At 47.0% G+C, this 27,792-nt stretch overlaps 3 protein-coding genes across 6 annotated transcripts in view; 1 reads left to right on the top strand and 2 right to left on the bottom strand.

The window, feature by feature from the left end:
- Positions 1–1,235, top strand: part of LOC111827100 — a 39,096-nt gene extending 37,861 nt beyond the window's left edge. For both annotated transcript variants that reach the window (XR_002830592.1, XM_023758495.1), the window contains one exon: positions 1,123–1,235. The gene's annotated coding sequence lies outside the window, so the exon portion shown is untranslated. The remainder of the gene's footprint in view (positions 1–1,122) is intronic.
- On the bottom strand, positions 1–25,806 carry OSCP1 (organic solute carrier partner 1). The gene is made up of 10 exons (XM_006094143.3): positions 24,017–25,806; positions 14,361–14,515; positions 12,056–12,223; positions 11,450–11,530; positions 6,378–6,481; positions 5,790–5,918; positions 4,615–4,684; positions 2,980–3,119; positions 1,992–2,055; positions 1–1,606 (listed from the first exon to the last, which is right to left on the bottom strand). The coding sequence occupies exons 1-10, from the start codon at positions 24,126–24,128 to the stop codon at positions 1,490–1,492; spliced, it is 1,140 nt and encodes a 379-aa protein (XP_006094205.1). The 5' UTR covers positions 24,129–25,806; the 3' UTR covers positions 1–1,489.
- Positions 25,807–25,949: 143 nt separating this feature from the next.
- Positions 25,950–27,792, bottom strand: part of MRPS15 (mitochondrial ribosomal protein S15) — a 6,463-nt gene continuing 4,620 nt past the window's right edge. For all 3 annotated transcript variants that reach the window (XM_014460420.2, XM_023758497.1, XM_006094141.3), the window contains exons 6-8: positions 27,719–27,777; positions 26,327–26,518; positions 25,950–26,101 (exon numbers count right to left, since the gene is read on the bottom strand). In XM_014460420.2, coding sequence (XP_014315906.1) covers positions 25,967–26,101; positions 26,327–26,518; positions 27,719–27,777 — 386 coding nt within the window. In that variant the 3' untranslated portion in view covers positions 25,950–25,966. The remainder of the gene's footprint in view (positions 26,102–26,326; positions 26,519–27,718; positions 27,778–27,792) is intronic.

Here is a 27,792-nt window from a genome sequence, read left to right as displayed (position 1 = left end):
TTACCAGAGATCCGTATCTTGTTTATTTACCGAGAGGACAGATACATTTGAAACCCTCGGCATTGCTCTGGAGTAGGTGGAGGGAGGAGGCTGTTGCCTCTCAGCAGCTGGTGGCAACCTCCAAGGTCCTGGGACCTGCTCAGAGCCGACAGTGAAGTCCAGGTTTGTGGCAGCGCGGCGGAGCCAGACCCAGAACTGGACAGAACCTTCCCTTACCTCTGGCACCCGGATTGCTTGGAAGAGACTAAAGGAGAAGGCAGTTTGCAAGCCTGTAACAGGCGTTTTACAGCAAACGTCTCTCCTCCCCAAAGGACCTTTTGGGGGCGTCTTTGTAGGCAAGGCAGTGTAACTTCACGGGAAGGTGGCAAATTACATTTATTTGGTGATTTACCTGTCTGCGATCAAACACTATGCCGTGGCAAGCTAAGGGACAGCTTCCCGGGCCCTCAGATTCCAGAAGTGTTTGCCTCCCCTCTTGCCAGGGTGCGTTCCCTGTGGTCGGTCCAATCTCAGGCGATGACCGACGCAGCTCCGTTTCCTCCTGCCCTCTGCCGTCCTGGAGGTTCCTTCCACAGGGCTGACTGGGCCTGGACCTCTGGACATGAGGTGGCCCTGAGCCCACCAGTTACTCAGTCCCAGGCCTTCCTGGAACAGGGAAGGCAACCCTGGTCTGATAGCTCAACTACACTTGGCATCGTGCCAGGGAAGCAGCGCATCTGGGACACGGAAGGTAAAATGACTCACCACGTGCGCCTCCCATGAATCCAGCTTAAGGCTCTGTTTGGCCCGGGTGGAGCGGCAGAGGAGACGGTGTCCTGGCGCACCGTGCTGGGTGTTTAGAAGGCAAGGGCACTAGGTGGCCGCGGAAGGCTCTGGGGATGAAGCACTCTTTCCTTGGTGCGCGTCTCCATGAGGGAGAAGCCCCCACCATGCAGGGATGGAGAGCTGTGCAGCGAACTGCAGGTGCCCACGTGCTCTGCGGGGGACCCGGCTGCGTGCTCCCGTCACACGGCCTTGCTTCCCCTGCCTCTGAGGTTACAGCTCCCAGGGTGCCAGGGAGAGGAGGGCTGTCTAAACTGGGCCCCAATTGCGTGAGGCAACTGCCTTTTCCACTTATTTCAGACTCACAAGGCAGGAGCCATCCCAGAAAGCTCTGAAGTTTGGTGACGATTCGCAGGCATCTGTGAGCTGTAGGCCCCACAGGAAAGCAGGGATGGAAGCGCCCCTTACCAACTCCGAGGCTTGAACCTGTGGCCCAGGATGCTTTGGAGGGTTGTCATCAAAGCAGAAGGAAATGGGAGTAGATGTGTATGTGTGCCTTCTGGGGAGTGTGCTTCCTGAGAGACTGGAGCAGTCCGTCCCAACACGAACGGGAACAAGAGGTAATGGCTTCTTCACTCAGCAGAGAACGAGCGGCATCCTTCTGCATCCCCCAGGGTCCGCACCAGGCAGCCTCTCCCACAGCGAGGGGTGTGCCTGGTCCGCACAGCTATAACTCGTCCATCATGGCCAGCAAATCATCCCCCTTGCTGGCACTCCACCTTGGCTGGTCCATGACCTCAAACTCCCCCATGATCCGAGCCAGCTCTTGGTTCCTTTGCTGGTCCTGTTCGAGAAACGAGACATGCAGTTGGTATTTCATTTTTATCCCACCACTGTGATGCATTTCAGCTCATCATACTGATTAGAGCAGTGGTTCTCAACCTTCTGGCCCTTTAAATACAGTTCTTCATGTTGTGATCCAACCATAAAATTATTTTCATTGTTACTTCATAACTGTAATGTTGCTTCTGTTATGAATTGTAATGTAAATATCTGATATGCAGGATGGTCTTAGGCGACCCCTGTGAAAGGGTCGTTCGACCGCGAAAGGGGTCGCGACCCACAGGTTGAGAACCACTGGATCAGAGAGAAGGTATGGCCTTGGAAGGTCAAAGTTATTACAGGATGAGGAGGGGAATAAGATTTGACACGGAGTCCCCTGGACACACCTGAGTAGCTTGTATGTTGACAACTTCATGGGATAACTCCTCTGGCCTGGTTAGCGCTGCTTGTCTGCATGAGATGGGAGAGAAATAGGTCAAAGGTTAGCGTTCTCTCCCTGCCAGCATGACAAACTGGCCCTTGACAACTGGGCAACCTATTTCTTTTCTGCCTCCTCTCCTGCCATTTCCCTTCAACTTTGTTTCCTCCATGCCCAACCAATGCCCCCCGCACTCCAGAAAGTCACATTCTTTTGTCTCTGTGCCTTTGCACGTACTAAACTCTGCCAAGAATGCTTCCCCCTTCCTCTGCTTGGCACATTCCAAGACCCAGCTCAGATGCCAACTCTTTCAATCTGCCAGCGCAAGTAACCACTGTGTCCTCCATTAGCACATTTATGACCGGGCACTGACATGACCTATGGACACATTCATTCTCCTGCTACGCGGGGAGCTCCTGAGGGCAGGCCCTCGGTCACACGCTCCATCTTTGTGTTCCCAGCACTTACCCAGTACCTGCCACACAGACATGAACAAAAGAAGGCAGTTCAATGGATAGGGAAATAGAAGGCACTCCCACCCCCAAATATTTGGTTGTGAGGAGGATCACATGAGGTAATGAATGCAAAAGTGCTCTGTAAACCGTCAAGCACTATAAATCTCAGTCAGTTACTACTGCTACTGGTTTTGGGGAGGCTATCTAATCTCAAAGATATCATTCTTTGACCTCCCTCCTCTGGCTTCTAAACAGACGTTCCTTGATTTGATTATCTTGACTTCTAATACTTCTTGTTCAGGTGTGCTGTGAACGAATCCAGCGAGTTCAGGCTGTTTCACACGGGGGACTCTTCTTAACCAGGTTATTGAATTGGCTGGCAGTCATCTGTGGTCTTTACACGTGTATTTATAAGTGTCGCTGGTTATGGTGGTCACCTTTTTGGCTTAGCACACTCGGGATTTTTCTATAGGTCTTTAAAGAAACAGATTTAAAACATACTCTTCCTCTTCGTCGGTGGTAAAGAGATTCAACCGGAATCCTGGCTCAGGGCCACTGGTTTTCTTAATCTCCATTCCTCCCATCAGCTTGGCCAAGAAATTCAGCTCTTCTTTAGCAAGAGGGTTTGGAGCAATGCTTTGCTGCAGAAAAAATGTCATGATTTTTAGCCACATGAAAGTGATCATGTTTCCTGCTGAGACCCAGAGACCCAGAGACCCAGGGTGGTATCACAAACCCAGGCAAAGCAATAACTATTTAAATTATTTCTGGGAAGAACTGGGTCCAAATAAAGCATAGAAAACAGGCTTAACCAACAGAGAAACAGTCTGCGTCAGAAGCAGAGGGACTCTAGCAGGGCAGCAAACCAGAGACCTTCACACTTTCAGGATGAGTGGAAGGCCCCAGGGACCCATTGTCCTCAAACTACCTCCCTCCTTGAAGAACACTGCTTCCTCTTCAGGCAGTTTGGTTCCCTCACACTGAGGGCTCCCGGTCCCAGGGCACTCACTGCGTAGGAGCGACCACACTGCCCTCTGGTGGTGACCATGGTGAACACACCCTGCGTCTTGCCCACTTCCACCTTCACCTTCTAACATGGCTCTCTAACCCGGCCTTCCCCTGCTCGGCCTCTTCGGTCACTCTGCCGCCAGTTATCTAAAACACAGTTCTCTTCTCACCTCTTCCTTGCTTGAAATAAACCCCTCCGTCTCCTGCCTAAAGGGCAAAGTCCAAATTGTTTACGCTCCTTCCTAATCAGGCCCCGAACGGTGTCCCTGTACAGCCGAACCTCTGGCCACCTGCCTCAATTAGGCCGTGACCTAGTCATGGGGGAGAGGTGCTGCCTCCCTGCTCCCCCAAACACTATGCTCTCCTGCCCCTTGGCGCCTTTGCCCAAACTGTCACCTGGGTCTGCACCCCCATTTCTCCTTCAGCCTGCTGAGTACCTTATCCTCTCCAGAGCTCCATTTGAATGTCACCCCCTGAACAGCTTTCCTGATTCAGTCCCCTGCTCCCAGCCCGCTGGACAGAACACACGGCACTTCGTTCAGAACCTCCCCTGTGTGAAAGTTGTTTGTTCTATCGCTGTCTTCCCAACTATATGAGCCCCTTCAGGGTGAGACCCCATCTAAGCCAGCTTGTGTCCCTGGGTACCCAGCCCATAGAAGCAGTTCAACGAATGTTTTCCGAGTAACGGAATATTCCACGATTTGTCCTGTGGCTAGCTGGCAGTTAGTTAAGTGAGAGTTTGTATAGATGGAATCCAGAGAACCTAAAACCCCATGTTGAGCTTAGCTAGCACAATAAGGGGAGCACTGAAAAGGGACGTTTTAATGATAAGGTGCTGAGGTCAGCGGCCCCGGACCTGATGGCACTGGTTTGGTGCTAATTTCACATGCCCTGCTGTGTGGTTCCCACTTAATTATGGTGATTGAACCAAGCCTAAAATTACCTAATTAGTCAGATCACTGGAGGTCTCCATGGGAAACTACAATTAAAAACCTGAGTACTTAAGATTGCGAACAATGAGGGAAATGTTGGCTAGCTTTGAAATCCAGAGTTCCCACCCTTCTCCCCATCTGGACTTTTGTATCTAGAAGTAAGCTCAGAAGATAAATACAGGAGGCAGAGGCTCACCTGTGTCTGTGAAGCTAAGTTCTTTGATGTTCCAGATGTATGGGTTTCCACAGGCCGGTTCACACTGTACCTGGTTGTCAACAGAAAACTGTGAAAACGTTGTTTAGCCCCTTAAACTGACGTCCTTCTAACACCTAAGTATAGCTCATGGCTTTTTTTTTTTAAATAACATTTTTATTGATTTCAGAGAGGAAGGGAGAGAGATAGAAACATCCATGATGAGAGAGAATCATTGATCGGCTGCCTCCTGCACGCCACACACTGGGGATTGAGCCAGCAACCCAGGCGTGTGCCCTGACCGGGAATCAAACTTGTATGCATGCATATAAGCATAACCAATGGACATAAGACACTGGGGGGTAGGGGAGGTCAGGGGATTATCAAGGGCGGGGGAAAAAAGGAGACATATGTAATACTCTTTGTAATACTTTAAGCAATAAAACAAAACAAAACAAACAAACAAACTGTGACCTCCTGGTCCCTAAGTGGATGCTGAATCACTGAGCCACGCCAGCTGGGCTAGCTCGCGGCTTTTGTTCTGAGATGTTTAAAAGCATCCAGAAAGGTGCTGGGAGTTAAACATACAAGTAAGTGTTTGTCAACTGCTCAAATTTTACTTTTTCCCCTGAAGAAAAATACCTGGGAAGCTGTGTGGAAGTACCTCGCCTTTCTGAATCTCCAGGGCCACTTAAAATTATTTATCTTTTTAAAAAATATATTTTTTATTGATTTCAGAGAGGAAAGGGGAGGGAGAGAGAGAGAGAGAGAGAGAGAGAGAGAGAAAGAGAGAGAGAGAGAGAAGAGAGAGAAACATCACTGATGAGAATCATTGATCGGCTGCCTCCTGCATGTCCCCTATTGGGGATTGAGCATGCAACCTGGGCATGTGCCCTTGACCAGAATCAAACCCGGGACCCTTCAGTCCGCAGGCTGATGCTCTATCCACTGAGCCAAACCAGCCAGGACTTAAAATTATTTATCTTTTAAACCTGTAGAGTGACCTGATGTCTGGAAATCTTAGGTGCCCTGTGGAGGTGGGGGGCGCGGCATGCATTGTGTCTGAGGGGAAACCACTGCAGGTGTCAGCAGGATTTCACGGTCGAAGTCAAGCTGGCTTTCTAAATGAGGTGACTCCCTTGGACTTGAACTCACTCAGGGAGGGAGGATTTGCTTACATATTCGTTCCTAGTTTCAGGACTCGGTCTCCATAAACTTCAAAAGAACCTTCCTTTGGCGCAGCGACATAGTTTCCACCGTGCGGGAATTCCACCCGCCTCACTTCTTCGCCTTTGTTGTCGAACATTCTGCAATACAAAGTATGACATGATGGAATGTTCTCCAAGCCTGGGTAGTCCTGGAGGCGTCTTTATTCTTTGTACTGTGGGACAAAAAGGAATTCATGAGCCCTTTCAAGATAAAGGTGCTGGTGGTGGTAATAATATTGATGCAACAATATTTATTGAGTGCCTGTTATGTGCCAGGTGCTATGTAAGCATTTGAGAGCATCATTATCTTATTCATCCTCAGTCTGGGAAGACAAAGGATGAGCCCATTTAACAGATGAGGAAATGAATGCCGGAGGAGGGGGTGGTTTGCCGTGAGTGTCCGCCAAGTGGCAGAGCTGGGACTAGCACCTGACCTCCTAACTCCTGTGCTTTCCTGAGGAAGGGAAGGGCCCACCGAGCTGCATTCTGTGTGGAGGCCCACACACTGGCTTCCCGGAGCCCCAAACCCTGGTCTGACCATTATTGTTGAGAATTCACCTGATGAGTCCAGGAACTTCAATGCCCCAGGGAACAGGCCCAGACACTGGCAACACAAAGCGACCATTAGAATTCTGGACTTTGTCCTTTAGAAATAGGGACACCTGAAAAAAACAGCAACACTTATTATCATTTTTCCTGGTAGATTTTCATAGACGTGAGCACTGTGAGGATGGAAAGTGTGCAGTGGGTTGGGAATGTTACCTAGTGAGTTATAACAATAAGAGGAAAACTCACCATAGCTAACATCTGCAGAACAGTGTTTTTTACAAACAAAACTCCTTTTGAGCCTCACAGAAAATCTAGGTGAGGTGCATTACTCCCTCCCTCCCTTTTTAGCAATTATTATTTTAAAATATGTTTCCATTGATTTTTAGAGAGAGAAGGGAGAGATAGAGATAGAAACATCGATGAGAGAGAAACACTGATCGGCTGCCTCTTACATCCCCACGCCCCTGGGGATCAAGCCCACAACCCACAACCCACAACCTGGGCATGTGCCCTGACTGGGAGTCGGACCAGTGACCTCTTGGTGCATGGGCCAATGGTCAACCACTGAGCCACACAGTCTGGCTTACCCCCGTTTTAAAGATGAGAAAGCCGTGGGTCACAGAGTAAAGTGACTTGCCCAAAGAGAACAATAAGAGACAGGGCAAGGATTCGAAACCAAAGCTGACTCCAAATGCCACACCCATTCCTTGGTCCCCTGTTACCTTTCCATAAAGTCTGTTCTCAGAAAGGCTATAACCGGACAGTGCTGTAAGAACCTCACTATCTCCACTTCACAGGTGAGGCATCGGCAGCTCAGAGATTAAGACACTCGCTCAAGGCCAGCCAGCTCACAGGGCCAGAGCGGAGGATGCAAGCCGGCCCTTGTGTATCTGACTCTGGAGCACAAACTCTTAGCCCGGGCAGGATTGGTGACAAGAGGCTGGAGAGGGAGACCTGCCGGCAATGGGTTGAAGGTCCTTTATGTGCCTGAAAACACCATATATGCTTATGTCTACTCCTGGGTTTGTGCGCTCTGTATTGAGGTCTTGGTCAGACTAAATCCCATAAACATTGTAGCAGTTCTGTTGGATCTTAGCTTCCTTATGTGTGAAATAAGTCCTTTATATTTGTAATATCATCAAGGATGTTGTATGCCAGGCAGTGAAAATGCAAAGTGACAAGAATTGTAAGCTGCCAGTTTAGGCTCTGACGGTGGGCTGCCTAGAGTACATCTTAGCTGGGCCACTCCCCGGCTCCGGGTTTTTGGTAAGTTATACACCTTCCAGTCGGCCCCCGATCTTCTCCACAGCCATGCTCCTCCGTGAACCCCATGCTCCAGCCATACTCAACTGCTTGCAGCATAACCGACTGCCTATTTGATATTGTTACTTGGATGCCTAATGGGCACCACAGTTGCTCAGGACAAAAACTTAGTATTCGTTCTTTATTCTTCTTCCTCTCATTTCTCTCTCTCCCTCTCTCTCTCTCTCTCTCTCTCTCTCTCTCTCTCTTTCTCTCTCAGCCTTTATTGAATTTATCAGGGTGGCGTTGGTTAACAAAATTATACAGGTTTCAGGTGCACAATTCTACTACACATCATCTCTACACTGTATTGTGTGTTCACCACTCCAGATCAAGTCTCTATTACAATTTATCCCCCCTATACACATCTAATCTCTTAGTAAGTCTTATTCATCTTGCTCTGAAGGTATATCCTGAATGTGAACATGTCTCACTGTCTTTACTGGTAGCACCCAATCCAAGAACTTTCTTTTTTTACCTAATTTCGCAACAGTTTTCCAACTGCTGTCTTACCTCTGCCCTGATCTCATATAGCTCATCTTCCAGAACACGAATCAGATCACCCTAAAATGCTTCAAATCTTTTCTTCACTCTTAGAATAAACTCCTTACTGGGGTCTAAAGGTAAGTCAACTGTAGGGACCAGTTTGTGTATAACTGGCACCTGCTATGATTAGCCAGGCCCATGCTGCACAGGCTGTAAACTTGGACCATCATTCCGGCCTCGACAAGCTTCGTTCAGATTGGCTTTCTCCTTGTCCAAGGAACACTTTATGCTTTTTCCCATCCAAGGGCCTTCGTACTTGCTGTCACTTCCATTTCGATGCCCTTTCCTGAGATCTCTGTTGTTAGTCACAGTCTCAATTAAAATGTTGGTTCTCAGCCCTAGTTGGTTTGGGTCAGTGGATAGAGCATCGGCCTGTGGACTGAAGGGTAACAGGTTCGATTCTGCTCCAGGGCACATGCCAGGGTTGTTGGCTCCGTCTCCAGTGGGGGGCGTGCAAGAGGCAGCCAATCAATGATTCTCTCTCATCATTGATGTTTCTATCTCTCTCTGCCTCTCCTTTCCTTTCTGAAATCAATACAAATATATTTTTAAAAAAGGCTGTTCTCAGAAAGGCTGTAATGGACTCTATCATCTAAGGATGTGCTATCCAGTATAGTAACGACTAGTCAAGTGTGGCTATTAAAATTAAAATTAAATGAAATTGAAAATTCGGTTTCTCAGTCACACCAGCCACGTGCGGCTAAAGGCAACCATACTGCACAACAGGGATAGAGGACTTTCCCGTCACAACAGAACGCTCTACTGGGCGACCTCCCATCCCAGTTGCCCTCTATAACTTTATCCTGCGTTGCCGTCTTCCTAGAAGTGGTCAGAACCAGAATATTATTGACTTGTCCTCCCTGTCTCTTCCCGCAGCAGAGAACCCCCTTAAGGCAGGGCCGCCTCCTTGCTCACTTACCTCCAACACTGAAAACAGTGCTGGCATAGAGTAGGCACTTAGGAAATATTTGTTAGACTGGTTTTCCAGGCATGAAACATTTCCAAGAGGAGTGGATAGTGGAGTGGAGGCATAAGGAACATTCCAGGACGAGGCGATGATATTTTCCAACAACGGAAGCAATGGAAAGAACACAAGGAAAGTGCACGGTGGAAGGATGTGTGAATGGGAAGGAGAGTGGGAGAGGGTGGGGGACCTGAGGGGCCCGCCCTGTAGGAGGCAGCTCTGGAGGAGTTCTGGAGGGCTGAGAGGGGTTGCTCAGGATTCCAAATGGAAGTGGTCTCTGGCCAGGCCTGAGGGCAGAGCAAGGCAGGGCCTGGGCCGCGTCAGAGCACTCCAGTGACTCGTGATATTGCAGAAAGCTTTGGTTATCAGATGAGGAGTTTTGGTTAAACAATGAACAAGGAAATGTTAGTCAGAGCTGTGTTTTCTTTGTTTAGTTGGTTGGTTTTGCTAGCAAATCTAAAAACTATCAAGACGGCTGAAAACAGAGACAATCTGTATAGGGCATAGGCAATCACAAATTGCAGCTGAGCCGAATACCATTCAGACTTGGAAAACCAGCCAAATGCTACAAATCAGTGGCTGAATTCTGCCAGGAGGTGGAAGTCCTATTTCTCTTAATGAATGTTCTGATATTTTACTGCGTGCCCATTTTAGCAAGTAAAGCTTAATATATTTTGTGGTTTAATATATTTTAATCATTTTGTTATAGCCTTATTATTAGGAATGTCTTTTCATTATAATTAATTTGATCTTGTCAGACTTGAGAAGTCATTATGGCTGCTATGTTACTACAACGCATAAAATAACGCCCAAGCATGCACAGTCTTGATAACATGATGCAGAGTTTTCAATAGTTTAAAGCAATGCAAAACTTAATCATATTTGTACTTTCATATTTTTATTTTAATCAATGACTATTAGAGATCTTAATTTATATGGGTGCTTATTATTGCTCCACCCATAGCAAATATAACTTTTCATGAGGATTAATAATAAAATTGGCCTCAGAGCTGAAATCTATTTGTCTTTCCCAGTCCATGGAGGTGAGTTTAGGTACAGACACGAAATTGCAGGCACGGGTGGGCATCCTCGTGGGGAGTTTCAGGTGGAGATGCTGGTCTAGATGGCAGGGCTGGGGCAAGGGTGGGGTGAAAGAGCTGGAAAGTGGGGAGGGAAGCGATTCCTAAAGAGCAGGGGGCGGGTGGAGGGGAGAAGGTTTGGAGACAGGAAGAGGGAGAGGAAGGGGTGAGAGGCGCAGAGATGGAAAGGGTCAGGGAAGGCCAGGATGGCGTGGTGCCCGACACCAGGGAAGGCGAGAGCTTCCTGGAGGAGGGCAGCCTCGCACAGCCTCAGGGACTGGAGGGTCCCCGAGACGAGAGGTCTGGGGGAGGCTGTGCGATTCAGATCAGGCTGGTGGCCCTGAGAGCACATGTCCTCTGGAGAAGGGAAGACACCAAGGAACACAGGTAATGGGAGGAGTGGCAGTCTCACTGTCTTCCTTGGTCCATTTAAAAACTGCTGAGATTTGCTATCAGAAAGTTGATCATTTGAGACAGCAATGGAGGGACCTGGAGAGTATCGTGCTAAGTCAGTGGTCGGCAAACTCATTGTCAACAGAGCCAAATACCAACAGTACTTCTTCAAAATAGACTCGCCCAGGCCGAAAACCGACTTCTGCGCATGGGCCACGAAGTTTCAATCGCACTGTATGTGCACCCGCACGTGGTATTTTGTGGAAGAGCCACACTCAAGGGGCCAAAAAGCTGCATGTGGCTCGTGAGCCGCAGTTTGCCGACCACCGTGCTAAGTGAAATAAGTCAGTAAGAGAAAGACAAGTATCACATAATCTCACTCATATGTGGAATCTAAGTAACAAAATGAACTGATGAATGGAGTGGATCCAGAGACTCAAAACATGGAACAGAGTGCGGAATCTTGGAGGGAAGGCGGGGAGGGTGGGAGGTAATCAACCAAGGTCCTTGTATGCGTATATGCATGGCCCATGGACACAGACAGTGGGCCTGAGGTCCTGGGGTGGGGATGGGCTGGAGGGAGTCAATGGGGGGGAAAAAGGAGACATATGTAATACTTTCAACAATAAAAATTATATTTTTAAAAAAAGATAAAAAAAAAAAGTTGATCATTTATGGAGCCAAACAATGAGGACACTACTAACTGGGCAAGCTCAGCCCTTGTCTGCCTGACTGCGTGGCACCCCATTTCCCTAGGACAGCAGTGGCAGGGTGCTCCTGGGCCTGCCGTCACTCACCCGGATGTGCAGGTCCTGGAAGAAGGTGAGGAGCGTCTGCCGGATCAGCTGGAACTCCCCCGCAGAGAGGCCCCCGTATACCTGCAGAGGCAAAGCAGCAAGAAGCAATTCACTTTCAGAAGTGAGGTGAGAAGTGCAGACAGGTAGGGGGAGGTGGGTGCTCAGGGATGGGAGCCATAGCAAGGCGAGGACTCGGCTGCTGGGGCAAGAAGGGCGGCAGGAGAGCCAGCACTGCCCCCTCACGGACCCCAGCACGCCACACCGAGCAGGGCACCCCACCTCTCCTGTCCCCCACAGACCCAGAGAAGCCGTTCCCCAAGATTTAGCAGAACATCCACCACCAACCCCTTTCCGAAAAGTTAGGAGAAAATGCCAGGCTCTGGATCATTGCTTTCCCAATTTCGAAGGCAACAGTTAAGAGGTCCGAAGATGATCGTGCCTCTTGTGTGATCAAAATGGATACTTGGAGATTTTGAGGGTTTTCGGGGAGAGTGGCAGGTTTTGCCATTCCTCATCCTGTTCTCTCTGCCATAGAATCTTTCCGTTCTTAACAGAGGAATGAGAGCAAGTGTGGGGCTCCGAGGTGATAAACTGATGGTGTCTTACTTCAATCAGCTGCCGGAGAGTCTCATCCACCAGATGCAGGAGGGCTGGGTTGTCTTGGATTAATCCCTTGATGGTGTCTAAATGGTTGAAAGTGACCAGCAGCACATCCTTGGGTCGGGGACACAGCAGTACTTGATATTTCAAAGCCATAGTCATCAGGTCATAGAGCTGCCAACCCATACACGGACAAAATACATGGGATCATGAAAGCAGATGTCAGAACCTTCGCACAATGAAGCAGTCAAGCGTTTACTGAAAACCAGTACTGGGTATATCATACAGCTCAGTGACTATATCAGTTATCCCTCAAACCAAGATACTTTAAAAAATATATATGTTTTTATTAACTTTATAGAGAGAGGAAGTGAGAGGGAGCGAGAGGGACAGAAACATCGATGAGAGAGAATTATCGATTGGCTGCCTCCTGCATATCCCGTACTGAGGATCGAGCCTGCAACCTGGGAATCGAACTGGTGACCTCTCATTGTATGGGATGACGCTCAACCAACTGAGCCACACCAGCTGAGCAAACCAAGATACTTTTGAGAGTAAAAGGGGGGTGATATTAATAATTAAGCCAAAACAACAGGGTTAGACCAGGACATTCCTGGGCAAACCAGGATTTCTGGTCGGCTTATTGCTGATGGAACATGTTTGAAACAATATTGGCAGCTCGGGGGCCCTGGACTGGGTGCTGGAGTTGGAGACCAAAATCCCTAAAATAAGCTCTCCATTGCCACTGACTAGGTGAACGGGCCTGGTGAAGTCTTCTCATCTCTCTGAGCCTGAGTTTTCGCATCCATAAAAAATAGTCTCGAGCCCTAGCTGGTGTGGCTCAGTGGATAGAGAGTCAGCCTGCGGACTGAAGGGTCCCGGGGTTCGATTCCCAGTCAGGGCACATGCCCGGGTTGTGGGCTCGATCCCCAGTGGGGGGCATGCAGGAGGCAGCCAATCAATGAGTCTCTCTAACCGTTGATGTTTCTATCTCTCTCCCTCTCCCTTCCTCTCTAAAATCAGTAAAAATATATATTTTTTAAAAAAACAGTCTCGAATGCAGCTAAAGAAGTGCTCAGAGGGAAATTTACAGCAGTGGATGCCTGCATTTCCCCAATCAACACCTAGCCTTTCACCTTAAGAAACTTGCCGAAACCGGTTTGGCTCAGTGGATAGAGCGTCTGCGATTCCGGTCAAGGGCATGTACCTGGGTTGTGGGCACATCCCCAGTAGGAGATGTGCAGGAGGCAGCTGATCGATGTTTCTCTCTCATCGATGTTTCTGGCTCTCTATCTCTCTCCCTTCCTCTCTGTAAAAAATCAATAAAATATATTAAAAAAAAAAACTACAAAAAGAAGGTCAAACTAAATTCAAACCAAGGAGAAGGATGGAAAAGAAAGTTTGGAGCCAAAATCAATGAAATGAAGAGTTGAAAAACAGTAGATAAGAATCACAGAAATGAAACAAAGGACATTACTACTGACTGATGGAAATGTTCTCTAATTAGATAGTGGTGATGGTGATACAACTTTATGAGTATACTAAAAACCACTGAATTGTACACTATGAAAGGGTGAATTATATGTCATATAAATTATACCTTAATTTAAAAATGGCAAAAGATATTACAAAACTAGCTGTGGAAAAGACATCAACGAATAAAGGGTTTTTGTCCTGGCTGGGTGGCTCAGTCAGTTGGAGCGTCGTCCATGCATCAAAAGATTGCTGGTTCGATTCCTGGTCTGGGCACATGCCCAGGTTGTCAACCCCAATCTATGTAGGCTTGGCTCAATCCCAGGCTGGGGTTTGTGCGGGAGGCAGCCAATCGATGTTTCACTCTCACATTGATGTTTGTCTCTCTCTCAATCAATAAAAACACATTTTAAAAATGTATGGACTTAACTTAAAAAAATCAAAGTGCCCTAATAATTTGTTCCCCCAAAAGATATATATGTCCCTGTTATAAGTAAAGGCTGAGCAGTTTTGAATTTGCTTCAAAAACTTCCTGGTTGTCAGAGCTGAGATTCAAGAATGAAGCAGATTTAAAGTCTTTAGGGTTGGGCTAAGGTGTTCATAAATATGGGCATGAAGACCATCTCTCTGGGCAGGTGGAGTGACATAAACAATAGAGGGACTGGTGTGGATGATGTCTGAGGTCCTTTCCAACTCCGAAACTCAACAACTAATATTTACAAGGCCATTTTTTTACAAGGCATCATTGCTTACATCATCTCATTTGATTCCAGTCTACAATCATCCACCAAAGATACACGACATGCAATCAAGGGGCTAGAGGCAACTGTTTGCTCACCTTATCCATGCTGGCCTGGTTCAGTTTCATGATGGAGGCATGAGCCAGGCGGTCATAGATGGTCCTGAGGGCCTTCTTGGAGTAGAGCTCTTGGGGTTTTAACAATTCCTCTATAAAGCTTTTATTGAACATGGTTAAGATGATGTCATGAAGAACTGTAGAGACAAGAGAGAGTATACAGCTAAGCAGGGTCCTGGAGGAAGCTTAATGCAGGAGATGCTCTCTGTACAAATGTGATGGAGGAGCCAGCCTACGCAGAGTGGGGTGCTGATGTGCTTGGTGAGATCTGTTCCCTGGGGAGAAACCTCACAGATGTTCCAATCGAAGGCGGGGTCCAGAGAGCCCCATGAGGCCATCTCAGGGCTAACATACATGTAACAATGTACAAATGTGTCGTGAGAGGTTACAAATCACTTTTACATACTTCTCTCACTTGGTGATAGGAGAAATGTTTCTTCTTTCTTTAAAAAATGTTCCTATAAACATTTTAGGTTAGATCTCTTCCTTAACATGAGAAACAGCATCACTCTTGTTTGTTTAGCAAATCTATAACATTTTACTTAAAATTACATTTTATAAAAATGGGACCAATAATGGTAAGTTGACTATTTTTGGTAAAATATTTTATGGAAATTGACAAGTCTACCCACTGGTTAGAAATTAAAATGTTTCTAATATTTCTACAAGACATGTACTTCAGATCAGTACCATTTTAGAATGTCTTAATTTTTACATTTGATTTATAATGTTGATATTACACTGTAGTGCTATGTCTCAGACTATTGCTCAAATGGAAAACTTTCATCTAGTGAGAATAAAAGGTCCTAAGATGTGTGCAAACCAAAGTGTCTATAAATCTAGTCCTTCATTCACTCATTCATTAAGACATTTTTGCTACTCTAATATCATTAGTTGAGGGCCAGGAAAACCCTCTGGTACAAGAAATAGAAACAAGGATGGATGAACACAGATTATTCTTAATTAAACCATGTATATTCTTGCCTAAAAAAATATACATTCATAGTAATTAAAATTTGAAAGAAAACTGGTTACTTAAAATAATTACACAAAATCAATTATTAATCACGAGTGATTGTTGCTGAAAGATACAAATGCCTCTTTCTTTTGCCACAAAAGGACACACCAGGCATTGGCTGTGGCCATAAATCTAAGCGAGTGAAGGCAAGGTGAGCATTGAGGTCGAGACTTCAGGCCCCCTCTCTACCGTTAAGTAATTGATCGGAGTACCCTGAAGGCCCAGGCCGGCATTTTTAAGCAGGTCCAAGAGCATTTTTGGGGGGTGGGCAGGGGAAGCTCAGGGCTGGTTGTATTTAAATCTTTATTTTTTTATTTTTGAATTTATTGGGGTAACATCGGTTGATAACATTATATAGGTTTCGGGTATACAATTCCATATGTATTTAAATCTTAATGGAAGAGCTACAGAGAGGGGAGGAAGGGGAGAGGGGAAAAGGACCTTGACACAGAAGAACTAACACTTCTTACTGACGTGTTGAACTCACACTTGCCCTTGGACTTTATGCTGGACTCCTTCCTATTCCTGAGGAAGAACCGACTCCACTCCAAACAGGGCATCCCTCACATCCGACCATTCCAACCCACCACAGCTTGCCCTAATGCACGCTAACCTGTCCCCAGTGCGGACAGCTTGGAGACATAACTCTCCCGGACGTGCCTCATGCATAGCCTTATACCTTTGACCTAAACAAGCAAGGACTGCGGTAACTGGGTTTCCTAACCTTTTCCTTCCTGCAGCCTATATGAAACACAGAATGGGCAAGGAAACAGGTGCTACTGAAAAGCCACACCTAAGGCCTCAAGGAGAGAGTCTGAACTTTCCACAGATTCCTGTAGGCCAGGGAGGAGGTCCAAAGAGGAAGAACTCAAAGAATCACACCCGCTCTGACGGTGTTAATGCTATAGACCGCTGCCATTCGCCTCGGTGCTGAGCGTTTCTGTCTTTCAGCTCTTAGCAGGGTCCAGGAAAACAGCTTCCCCCCAAATAAGTCAGTGCTAGAAGAAAGAAAGTCGCAAGGAGACTGCTGGCCACTCTAGTAAAGTAAAAAGCAAAACGAGGCCTTTCCCTCTGGGAAGGGAATAAGCCGTATGTCACCACGGCTGTTTGCACAGGAATGCCCAGGAAGTTCAGTGGTTGGAGAGAGAGCACAGCAGGCCCGCTCCCTGTGGGCAGAGCAGTGACCACATATGTCCCCAAGGAGAAAAGGGCAGTTCTATGGTTGAGCCCCAGAACCCAGGGTCGCCCCTCTCATACAATTCTTTGGAAAGAATGTGGGGGCCACAAAAGAATATGGGGAACAAGCCTACATCTCACAGCTTTTCACCTCGCACTTGGATGAGGCAGGCCTACTACGTACCAGACACTGAGATAAACACCAGGTGCTCTGGTCCTTCATCTGGAGAACCAGTCCTGGTCCTATTTCAGTTAAACCTGAGAGATGGGTCTGACCACACCTGTCAGTCTATTTCAGTGAGTGTTGAGCAGTCGCATGAGGCAGGAACGTTCTGGGCGCCAGGCTCCATCAGGAAAAGACTAAGGCCAGGGAGTGAAGTGACTTCACAGGTGCATCCTGAGGTCAGATTATGAAGTTCGTTCCTGCTCATTATTTTGGAATGCTTAAGTTAACACTGACTCCAGTGATTCAGTTATGTATACAAAAAGCCCTCAAAACCCACACTTCCCATCTGGAATTCTGCCACCCATCAAGAGGTGGGCAAAAACTGCTCAAGAGAAGTGGCCAAAGATGGTTGTGAAATATAATAAAAGCATATCAAGCACTCCTATTGGGCTTTTCTTTGAGCCTGGCCTGAGTATTTAATACACCCCTGTTAATTGAAACCTCTGTTGTTTATGGGAACATGCAATTTGGAACCTAGGGTAAAAGAGAGAAGCTATTACTTCTGGATGGTTACAATGCTTCAAATTCTTACCATGTCCCAGGCACTGGGCTTAGAACCTTCCATGCATTATCTCATTTAACACCCCCCCAAGACAACTCTGGATTATTATCCTTATTCTATCAAGGAGGAAAACTGAGTCTTATAGAGAGGTTAAAGTCCAAGGTCACACAGCTAGTGCTGGAGTTGAAATTAGAATGGGGCTGTTTGATTCAACTTCCCTTCCTCTTACATCTTTTATGTTATCTCCTCAGCATACTTGGTGTGGTGAGAGCATTTAAAATACTGAGGACGATGGCTGATGACATGCATAAATTGCACCCAAATGCCAAATGATGAGAGCTACTCATGACACTTAAAGAGGAGAAAGGCTAAGGCTTTGCTCTGAGGAACTGGCAACTTTTTCAGGTTTGCTGCTGGTTGTAGGTGAAGGAGAAACTGAAGATCTGGCATGAGAGGGCCATACTGCATGCATGATATCATGCCTCCTGCCCACAACCCTGGCAGCCATGCAGCCACATGCTTCCATTTTCCTCAGTTGCTCAACAGATATGTCTGTGTGCTAAGGAGAATGGTTCAAGGAAGGTCACTCATGTTGAACCACAATTCTTTGGTAACATGATACCATCACAGAATTGCTTTAAGGACTACACTACAGGACAACCTACCCAGAAGTGTAACTACTGCCCCAGAGGTCCCCACAAAGCTTAGAAGATGAAGAGAGAAAAAAGTACCTCAGGTGCAATATGGCCTTGTGCCTAAGTTTGCTTGGTTTTTATCTTACATGCTGTTTTTCCACAAGAGGTTCAAATATAGTATAGCCAATGTCTTAGCTAAAGAGAAACTCATGGCTATTTTCTTTAAAACTAGAGGCCCAGTGCACAAATTCATGCACAGGTGGGGTCCAGCTGGCCCAGCCCCAATCAGGGAGGATCGGGGCTGGGCCTGATGGGAGGTTGGCCAGCCAGCCCACCCTGATTGGGTAATCAGGGCCGGGCCGGCTGGGGGAAGGGGCCATGGGTGATTGGCCGGTGGGCCCCACCCCCGATTGGGGTTGGGGAGCCGATTGGGGGCGGGGCTGGCCATGGGGTGGGGCTGTGGGAGGTGGGCTGGCTGGCCCTGCCCCTGATCAGGGTGATGGGGGCCCACAGGGGGCGGGGCCGGCCAGGGGGAGGGGCTGCAGGCCCATCAGGCTGGTGGGGGCCATCGGGGGCTGCAGCAGGTTGGCCCGTCAGCCCGCCCCCTACTGGGGTGGTGGGGTATGATCAGGAGAGGCTGGCCAGGGGGAGGGTCTGCAGGCCTATCATGGTGGGGAGGGCTGATTGGGGGTGGGGCTGGCTGGGGGGAAGGGAGGGGGCGTTTGGCCAGCCACCCCGCTCTTGATCATGGTGGGAGAGCCTATCAGGGACAGGCTGGCAGGGGGTAGGGGCCATGAGGTTGGCCTGCCAGCACCACTTCCTACGCCCTGATCCAGGTCGGTTTGCTAGTTTGGTCGTGACGCCGTTATGGCGTGACGGCCACAGGCCTTTTATGATATAGATATTTAGAGTGGTCCCACTTTAAACCCAATTGATAGAGGACTGGCTGAACTGTGGATGCAGACTGAATACATGCAACCCAGAGATAGCATACCTCGTTTTCTGTCCACCTCTGTCCATTCATCTACACGAAGCATACAAAAAGAAAACACCAGTTCATGAAGCAAAAACATCATTTTCAAGGAGGCTTTAAAAATACCAATGATCTATCTGGTCTATGAAACGTTGTCATGTTTGCATCAATGTCTAATGTGAATACTCTACCTTCCATGTGAAACTTTTAAAGGGATGATGGATAAAGACGCTCCCAAAAAGCCGTAGAGGCTCTAACTTACAGAGAGTGGCCTAGGAGGAGAGGAAACTCAGATCGACTAGCTACCCTGGGCTTTGTCTTGAAAGGCTCAAGAAGTCATCCTCTCTAATGCCACGAGAATACATATTATTCAAAATAAGGCTTTCAAAACACACTAACTTCCACGAGGAAGAGTAATTCCAAGAACAGGTAGACAAAGGACTTCCTTTATGTATAGCCTGATTTTTTTATAAAGTAAGATTTCCCTTTCTAGAGCACAGACGGAACTGCTCAAATTAGAAAACATGAATTAAAAAGAAAAAAAAAGTCTATTTGTTTCTGACTTACTTTTTATACAGAGATGTGTGACTGCCAGGTAAAAAGAGGGGAGTAATGATGGGGCCACTGTAAAGAATAGTCTTGAGGACAAAAGCAATCAGGGGATGTCAAAAGGAATGCAAATAAGGGAAAATGTACTTGTCTAGAGAAATCTGTAAGAGCTAAGAACCTGTGTGGGTTGAGACCTGGCTCTATCATTTACTAGCTATATAGTTTCAAGCAACTTGTTTAACCTCAGTTTCTTCATCTGTAAAATGGGATCATAACGGAGCCTACCTCATAGGGTTGTGGGGATGAAATATGAAATATCAAGCACTTAGCTGGCTTCTCTTTTAGTTCCTCTTTCTCTACTGAAGGACATTGGACACTACCCATAAAGAATGAAAGATGACTTTCCCCCCCCTTTATATTTTGGGGAGATTTCAATCTAGAAAAACCACTGCCAGATAAACAGAATTCTACACACACCCACACTTAAAAAAACATAACTAATGGTCCCCCTTGAAAACATCTGCCACTAGATTGTTTCAAAGGTAATTTCTGCAGTTATAATAAAAAAATATGTGTCTTCAATGCACAATAACAATAGTTCCTAAGAGACCAGTCTGGAAGCACAGGCATGCTGAGCCCTAACTGGCTGCAAAGGGCTCCCTTTGTAAGATGAGTCTCCTCTGGGAAAATTCACCATCATAGGTGTTTGGAGAGAAAACACTGGGGAAGCAGCACCAAGAGTCAGGCCTTCTTAAAGCAGATACCAGCTGCGGTAGCATAATGCCCACATCTGCTATCTTGCCGCGGCATTTATGTTATAGGTGGTCTTGCCTAATAGGCTGGTGGGAATTCAGAAAGGTGGAGTTTCGACCCTCGTGAAGGTGTGTTAGGGAACAACGATGCTGCCAGGGGCTCATCTACTCCCAGGGACAGGGACTACGGCTGCTGCCGAAATGAAGCTGGCAAGTGCATGCCCAGGGGAGGAGGCGTTCCCGCAGGCAATGAAGCTCAGCTCCAGCAGAGGTCTCTGCAGTGCTGTGTGCTCCGGGCTCCTGTCCACTTGAAGATCCAGGGGAAGTGAAATCATGTCCTATTTTCCCATCATTTCTCCAGAAGACTTGCTTGTGACAATCCCACTTTAGTTATATTTTGAGTGGGAGGCATGCCCAAGGCTATCCAGAGCTGCCTGTTCCATTGGAACTAGAAAAATAAAAATAGAACCTCAACCATTTGGATCCAATATGTGATCTTCACGTATTGGAAAAATCAATGAATGGCTCTATGCCTCAGTTTCCCCTTCTGTAAAATGAAGAATGTAAACAAAAGGTAATAGGGTCTTATTTATGAGTATTTTTAAGAGGATGGGAATGAGGCAAAGGCAGGTTTTATTTTTCTCAGTATTGCTTAAAATGTGGGACAGCTTTCAATAGGCAACACTCAGAAGTTGCTCCATAGAGAGAGCACTTCCTTTCTGTTGAATGCTAAGCCAGAGGCTGCGTTGCGGGGACGACTGCACTGTCTGCACTGGTCCTGTAGGAACAGGATGGCCTCCAGGAGACCACTTAGTTGTGTAAGATAATGGAAACATCTAGAAGAAACATGGTTTCCATTCAAAGCTTCAACGAAGACTAGTTTACTGTGTCGGGTGTTTATAGGTCTCCGTGCACAGGCATTTGTCACAGTGGCTCCTGCTTCCTGTAGCTACACCATCTCTATAGTGGCATAGATGAGTGTTTCTCAACTTTGAATCCCAAACTCTCAACCCTGCTTTTCCACTCTATCTTCTACAAGTCCCCATCAGCCATCCAGGATACTTTTTATCATTTCTTTTAAAAAATCAGTTGGTATATTGGATATATTTTTTTTCAAAACCTCTCCCTTTCCTCCTGACCTTCCAACCCCCACAACGATTCTGGTACAGTAACCACCAGATATGGAAGTATTGTGCAGTGCCTAAGAGTATGAGCTCTAGAGCCTGATGGCCTAGGTTCAAATTCTTTACTCTTCCTCTTACCAGCTATGTAACCCTGGGCAAATTAGCCTTAGTTTCCCCATCTGTAAAATGGGGATAGTAGTATTACCCTCATGATAGGATAGTTGTGGGGATTAAGGTATTCAGGGAAGTCCTCCCTTCATGGTAAGTGCTTAATAAATGTTTGTTGTTGTTGTCATGAAGAAGCTATGTCCTCTAGCTTTTAGAGTCAATTACTGAACCAGACTGATCAGAAGCACTACCTCCAGTGAATGTGCAGAAGGGCTGGATCATGCTCCACTCAGCATCTCAGTGTCGTCTGACACTCATCCCAACTGTGGAAGGAATCAGTCTGTGAATGTGAATGACCAAAGATGGCTGACACTCCCTTAAGCTATATCTAGCGAACCCCTAAGGACTACATCTCCTGAAGACAAAGAAGCCAGTCCCCTAGTATTCACAAGGTCTTGCCCAGACCTCCTTTTGAAAGACAACATCTGCTACTTCTTATGCTAAATATATTGAATACATACATTATCTCATTCAATCCTTACGACTTTGCTAATAGGATGTATTATTATTCCCATTTTATGGAAAAAGAAACAGGCTTATAGAGGTTACATTCTAAGGTCGTACAACTAGTTAAATGGCAAAGCTGGAATTGGGACCCATATCTGTATGACTCTAGAGAGCATGCTCTTAATTGCTAATTTACACCGCCTTCCAAGATGTAGACTGCCCATCTAAGAACTGACTGCCAGCTCACTAACGCCATTCAACCAAATGAAAACACACAACATAGGTGCCAAGGAAAACGGAACCTTCTAGAGCAGTGGTTCTCAACCTTCCTAATGCTGCAACCCTTTAATACAGTTCCTCATGTTGTGGTGACCCCCAACCATAAAATTATTTTCGTTGCTACTTCATAACTGTAATTTTGCTACTGTTATGAATCGTAATGTAAATATCTGATATGCAGGATGTATTTTCATTGTTACAAATTGAACATAATTAAAGCATAGTGATTAATCACAAAACAATATGTAATTATATATGTGTTTTCCGATGGTCTTAGGTGACCCCTGTGAAAGGGTTGTTCGACCCCCAAAGGGGTTGCAACCCACAGGTTGAGAACCACTGTTCTAGAGGAAGAAGTGGCAATGTTACACAAAAACAATGAATTTAAAGAATCAGTTCAACATTTACTGAGCACCAATTTATTCTGGTCTATGTATACTAGGGGCTGGAGTACAAAGATGAGTAAGACAATCATGTGGGGGGAGACACATACATGGACCAATACAGGGTAATATGGTCAGTGATAAGGTAGAGGGACACGGATGGGTGCTATGGGAGTATGTGCAGGCTCTTTCCCATGTGGGAAAGGAAATGAATCTTAAGCAGAATAATGCAGGACAAAAGGAGACTTACCTAGCACAGAAGTGGGAGATTGGGGGTTAGAATGGAGATGACTAGCATAGAAACAGGAATGAACATGCTTTGAATGGAGACCCACAGGCAGTTTGGTATGTGGTGGAAGGTGGGACTTCAGAGGTGGACAGAAATTAGATCAGGAAGGGTCCTGAAATGTCCTGCCAAGGACTTGGCCTCTGCTCAGACAGCAGTGGAAAGCTGACAAAGGGTTTTAAGTAGCAGGGACTATGGACAGAGTTACATGTCAAAAAGCGCACTGGCAGCAGGGTATGAAATGGATGGAGGGGTGTGCTATGGGAGCTCTTTTTCTCTTTATGAATGGACTTGGACTCAATTGCACAGACCCAGTGGTGAATATCTGAATATGTATGCTTAACGTCAACTCAGCATACAGATACTGTTGAAGGGAATAAATGTTTTAATTGTGACCATGTCAGTTACCTTTATATCAACTTTTCTTCCTCTACCTTGAAATATAATATGTAATGCCAGGAAAGTTGGTGAAAGCAATTGTTGGTTGAGAAGGGAGGAAAAGAGGGAGAGAAAAAGGATGCCAGAGAATTCTGGGTGGTCCTGGGGATTAGATGGGGTGTATATGGGAGACAGATTTTACATTTTAGAAGCTGTCACATAATTATTTCCACAATTACACTCTCTTCCAACAATTGGGATGGAAAGAACTACACTTTTCTTATGTTTTCTAATTTATCTATGTTATCTCAGGACCTCACCTTTCCAGAAATAGCTTCTGAAATTAGTAAGATTGGCTTCCAGTTTAAAAAGGAGGATACCACACAGAGGAATGGAGAGTCAGAACCTGTCCATGCGGGGAAAGAGGGTGCTTGGACTAGCACAGAGAATAACACCAGGTATTTGGGAGGGACTGGTTGTCAAGAGAGATTGGGAAATCACTTCGCCAATTAGGAGAGGAGGGAGTTGGGGGAGGGGTGCATGAGGTACCGTAATAATATCCAAGGAGGGTATTAAATCCCTCTGCTGTGAAAAGACCTTTTGGGGAATTTGGCTCCTGAGTGGCCCTGACTGGATGGGCCTGTGGACGTCGTGAGAAGGGTCCCCGGTTATAAGAGCGCAGTGTGCAGGGGTATTGGTCAGTCTATAAGGGGGCTGGCTGAGCAGGCCGGGCGTCTCTCACCTCTGCGGGCCTTGTCTCCGGGGATGTTCTGGGCCCGCAGCCGCTGGTCCAGGATGTAAAGCATCTCCCCGCCCAAGTTCAAGAAGAGCAGCGGTAGCGCCCGCACCGACATGATGCCGAAAGCGCGGAGAGCTGGCGAAGAGACCCAAAGCTGGGTCGCTGGAGACCTGAAGGCCCAACCACCGCGTCTTCGTAACCTGGTTGCTAGGGCGACACAGCGCACGGCAAAACTAGCCAATCAGCAGGCTCTTTGTTGGGAGGCGCCCGGGGGAGGACGCTTATTGGGCTGGGTGCCCGAGACCTACGAGGTGGATTGGTCCGGGCCGGAGGCGGGCCCCTGGCGGGAGCGCTGGTTTTGACTTTGGCAGCTGCGCGGAGGGGCGAGGGCCGGGCCAGGCTGGTGGGCGACAGGGGCTGGCGCCGAGGAACGGGACACCCTCACCCAGCCCGGGCGCGTGCGCAGGTGCCCGAAAACGAGGACAACCCAGGCGAATCTTTAGAGCAGTCTCCGAGCCGAGGGTGCGACCGCGCAGCCATGTAGAGGCGGAGCTTCCTTTTTCTTTTTTTTTGAAGTAATTTCTAAACAGTTTTATTTCAAATCTCTTTTCACCCCTCCCCAAAAAGACATGGGTCAGTACAGCAATCATAAAAAGGAGATACAAACACAAGCGTCAAATGCCTCCCGCACTGACACTTACAAAAAACTGGGAACTGTACATGGGGTTCCAAACAGGACCTGCAGCAGCTACTAATGTCCCTTCACAAGAGTCAAACATGCCTATTACCACAATATATACAGACAGCCCGTTCTGGAACTAACCTACAGGGACATCCCAATCCACCCCTCTAGCCCCAGAAAAATACCGAAACACACCCAAAGTGCATTTGTTTTGTTTATATCAAAACATCTTTGCCCACCCCACCCTCAGCCCCTCCTACCCCATTTAAGATTGGCCGGCAAGTCTATTTAACCATTTAGTAAGGAGCTTCCTTTTTCTTAAATTGGAAAGGACACCCAGCTCACCGGGTTGCTGAAGAATCAGTGAGATCATGTCAAGTGCCATGAAAGCACGAATGTAACTGACTCTTCTTTTAGATGCGGCAAGGACCAGAAGTGCTCGAATTATTTGCATGTCCTCCCTAATGCCACTTGGAGTGGAGCCCCACTGGCCTATGTCCCAATCCTGTCTGCTCGCTCCTGGAGGTTGTGCTGGGGACCCCAAGCACCCCTCCTTCCAGCTGCTAAGCAGCTTCCCATCCTTCACCCCCATCTTGCCTTCCAGGATCACCTTTCCTTCATCTGCTGCACATTTTTAAGTTGATGAGCAACCATTTCTGTAAAATTTCAGTATTTGTAAAACCTACTGATCATCTTTCCTTCCAGCCACTCAGACTTGACACCTGAGCCTTGGCTTCCAACTCTATCGCCATGGGCCCTATTATCAGTCACCAAGTTCTGCTTTTTCCACCAAAATATTTCTATTTTCCTCTATTTCTCTGTCTGCATCGCTAAGGTCCTCCATATTACTGCTCCTTTCTCTCCTCCAGCCGTACTGGCTGCTAGGCTAAATTTCAGAAGACACCACTTTCAACGTGACATATCCCTTCAGCGGCTTCCTGCTATTTGATAGACGGCCTTCAGGGCACTCCACTGTCTCCAACTACCTTTCTAGAGTCATCTACACTTCCCTGGCCTTCTCACCCAGCAGCCAGCCAGCATGCTGCCTCTGCTGCTGTGGTCTCACCTCCACTGAAATACCACCTGGATGACAGGGAGTTGTGATGTGTGAGGTGCTGTGAGTGTCCTGCCTGATGTTCCAGGGCAGGGACTCTGCCTGACAACCCTTGGATCCCAGAGCTGAATGACAATGAATGAATGAACTCCTCAGGCCACAAAGAGCCCCACCTTCTATTATTCTTCAAGACAGAAAGATAAAACTTCAACAAAATTTATTGGTTTTCCTTGACTGCCTCTGGTTCAGCTTTGGGAGAGCTTATTGGGTTCATCAGGCGTTGTTTCTGGGCTGCTGCTGCTGCTTTTAAGGCCCTTTTTTGCTTCTTTAGCTTTTGAGCCTCCTGGTAAACCTGGAGATTACAAAAAGAGACTTTGTAATTCTATGTAAAAACTCTGACTGGGAGCAAATGGGCTGGGAACCGACTCCCCCAGCTGGTCAACATGGCCTTTCTCCATGGGGTTAAGGCCTTGGCGCCAGTTCCATGCCTTTATCAGAAAGTGACAACCCCTCCCTTCTGCTCTTTCCACCACAGTCCCAGAACGGGACCAACCAAAGCAGCAATTTGGACTCATACCCGAATGCACAAAGCCTTCTTGGTCACCCAGCGGCGGTGGGCTTTTCGGTGGTACATAGGGGGGAAGATGTACTCAATCCCCAGGTCCTTGCACGTCTTCTCAAAGACACTGTAGTTGGTCTTACGGAGGTTTTTGAGCATCTTTTGCCTCTGGTCAATGCTCATCATCAGATAGCGCTTGAGAGCTTTGTCCTGTAAGAAGGTTGGTATCCCTTTCAGTATTATATAAATAAGTGGTGTGCCACTTTATAGTAACAAAGGATAGTAATTTCATCATCTCACTGAAGTCTCCCAACAATCTCTTGCAAATACTAGTGCAACTCTGAGGTAGGTATTGTTATTCCTATTTTACAGATGGGAAAATAAAGGGTCAGCAATGTTATCAGGTCTTGAATATTGATATACTCGTCTCACTCTAAATTTCATGCTCTTTCCCTACACTACTCACTCAGCCTCTCAAGAGCTCAGCAAACTTTCAGATGGAGTAGAGAGGAGGGAAGAACGTACACTCTTCTTGGAGACCCCTACCCACAGCGAGGTACTGCTCCATGAGAAAATTCTGCAGTGCGGCTGGTGTTCCACACTCTAGAACAAAACTCTGACCTCCAAGGAACAGGCTCAACCAGCTTCCAGAGAACACTGAGATGCCAGTCTGGAGCTGGACCGGTCTGTATTCACAAACTGTGTGTTTATTAAAAATACTAGCAACTGCCTAATTACAGCAGCTCTGTGCCCGACACTGTGCTGAGATATGGCATAATGGTTAAGAATATGGGCCCTGGAGTCAGACCCCTTAGTTTGAAGTCCTAGCACTCACTTCCTAGTGCTGTGCCTTGAGAATAACTTAACCTCTCCATGCCTAGATTATTCCTCTGTGAAGTGGGACAGGAAGATGGATTAAACAAGCTAATGCATGTAAAATATTTAGGAAGAAGCCTAAATACTGTATTTGCATCATGTTGGCTGCTTTTATTTTATATAGTCCTTGCAATCCTGTCAGTAGATATTATGATTCCCATTTTACAGACAGAACTGAGGTTCAGACATGTAAAGTAACTTTCCCAGAATCGCCTACCTAGTTAAGTGGAAGTAGCAGCGCTTGGATTTGAACCCAGAGCAATTTGACCCTATTCATGCATTCAACAAATATTTACTGAGCATCCACTAGGTGCCAGACACTGTGACCACTGGTGACATTCAGCACAGCCCTGAAAGGCTTCCACTTCTCTACTGGAGGCAGAAAGGAAATGTTTACCTCCCTGAGGAGAGGGCACTCTGGTGCTGTAGCCTCCTGGCATCTCAAGCTGACTCTTAGGACCCAGAGCCCTTTACCTCTTAGACTCCTCTGGCCCAGTTGCTGGTGTTTAGCTGTGAGCGATGCTCAAGGCTTACCTTTCGATGTTTCTGCATGTGTTCTTCATAATTGCGGATCTTGACAGTCAAGGCAACAACTGAAACCACAAACC

This window comes from Myotis lucifugus, unplaced genomic scaffold (genome assembly GCF_000147115.1).
Source record: "Myotis lucifugus unplaced genomic scaffold, Myoluc2.0 scaffold_131, whole genome shotgun sequence".
NCBI classification, from domain to species: domain Eukaryota; kingdom Metazoa; phylum Chordata; class Mammalia; order Chiroptera; family Vespertilionidae; genus Myotis; species Myotis lucifugus.
Note: the sequence above shows the minus strand (reverse complement) of the source record. Positions and strands in the feature narration are given on the sequence as shown.

Coding starts and splice junctions, on each gene's coding strand:
- OSCP1 (XM_006094143.3), bottom strand. CDS start 24,128: ATGTCGGTGCGGGCGCTACCGCTGCTCTTCTTGAACTTGGGCGGGGAG. Junction 5,919..6,377: donor GAAGTTCCTGGACTCATCAG/GTGAATTCTCAA, acceptor TTTGTATTGCAG/AATGTTCGACAACAAAGGCG. Junction 2,056..2,979: donor ACCACCGACGAAGAGGAAGA/GTATGTTTTAAA, acceptor CATCTCATGCAG/ACAAGCAGCGCTAACCAGGC.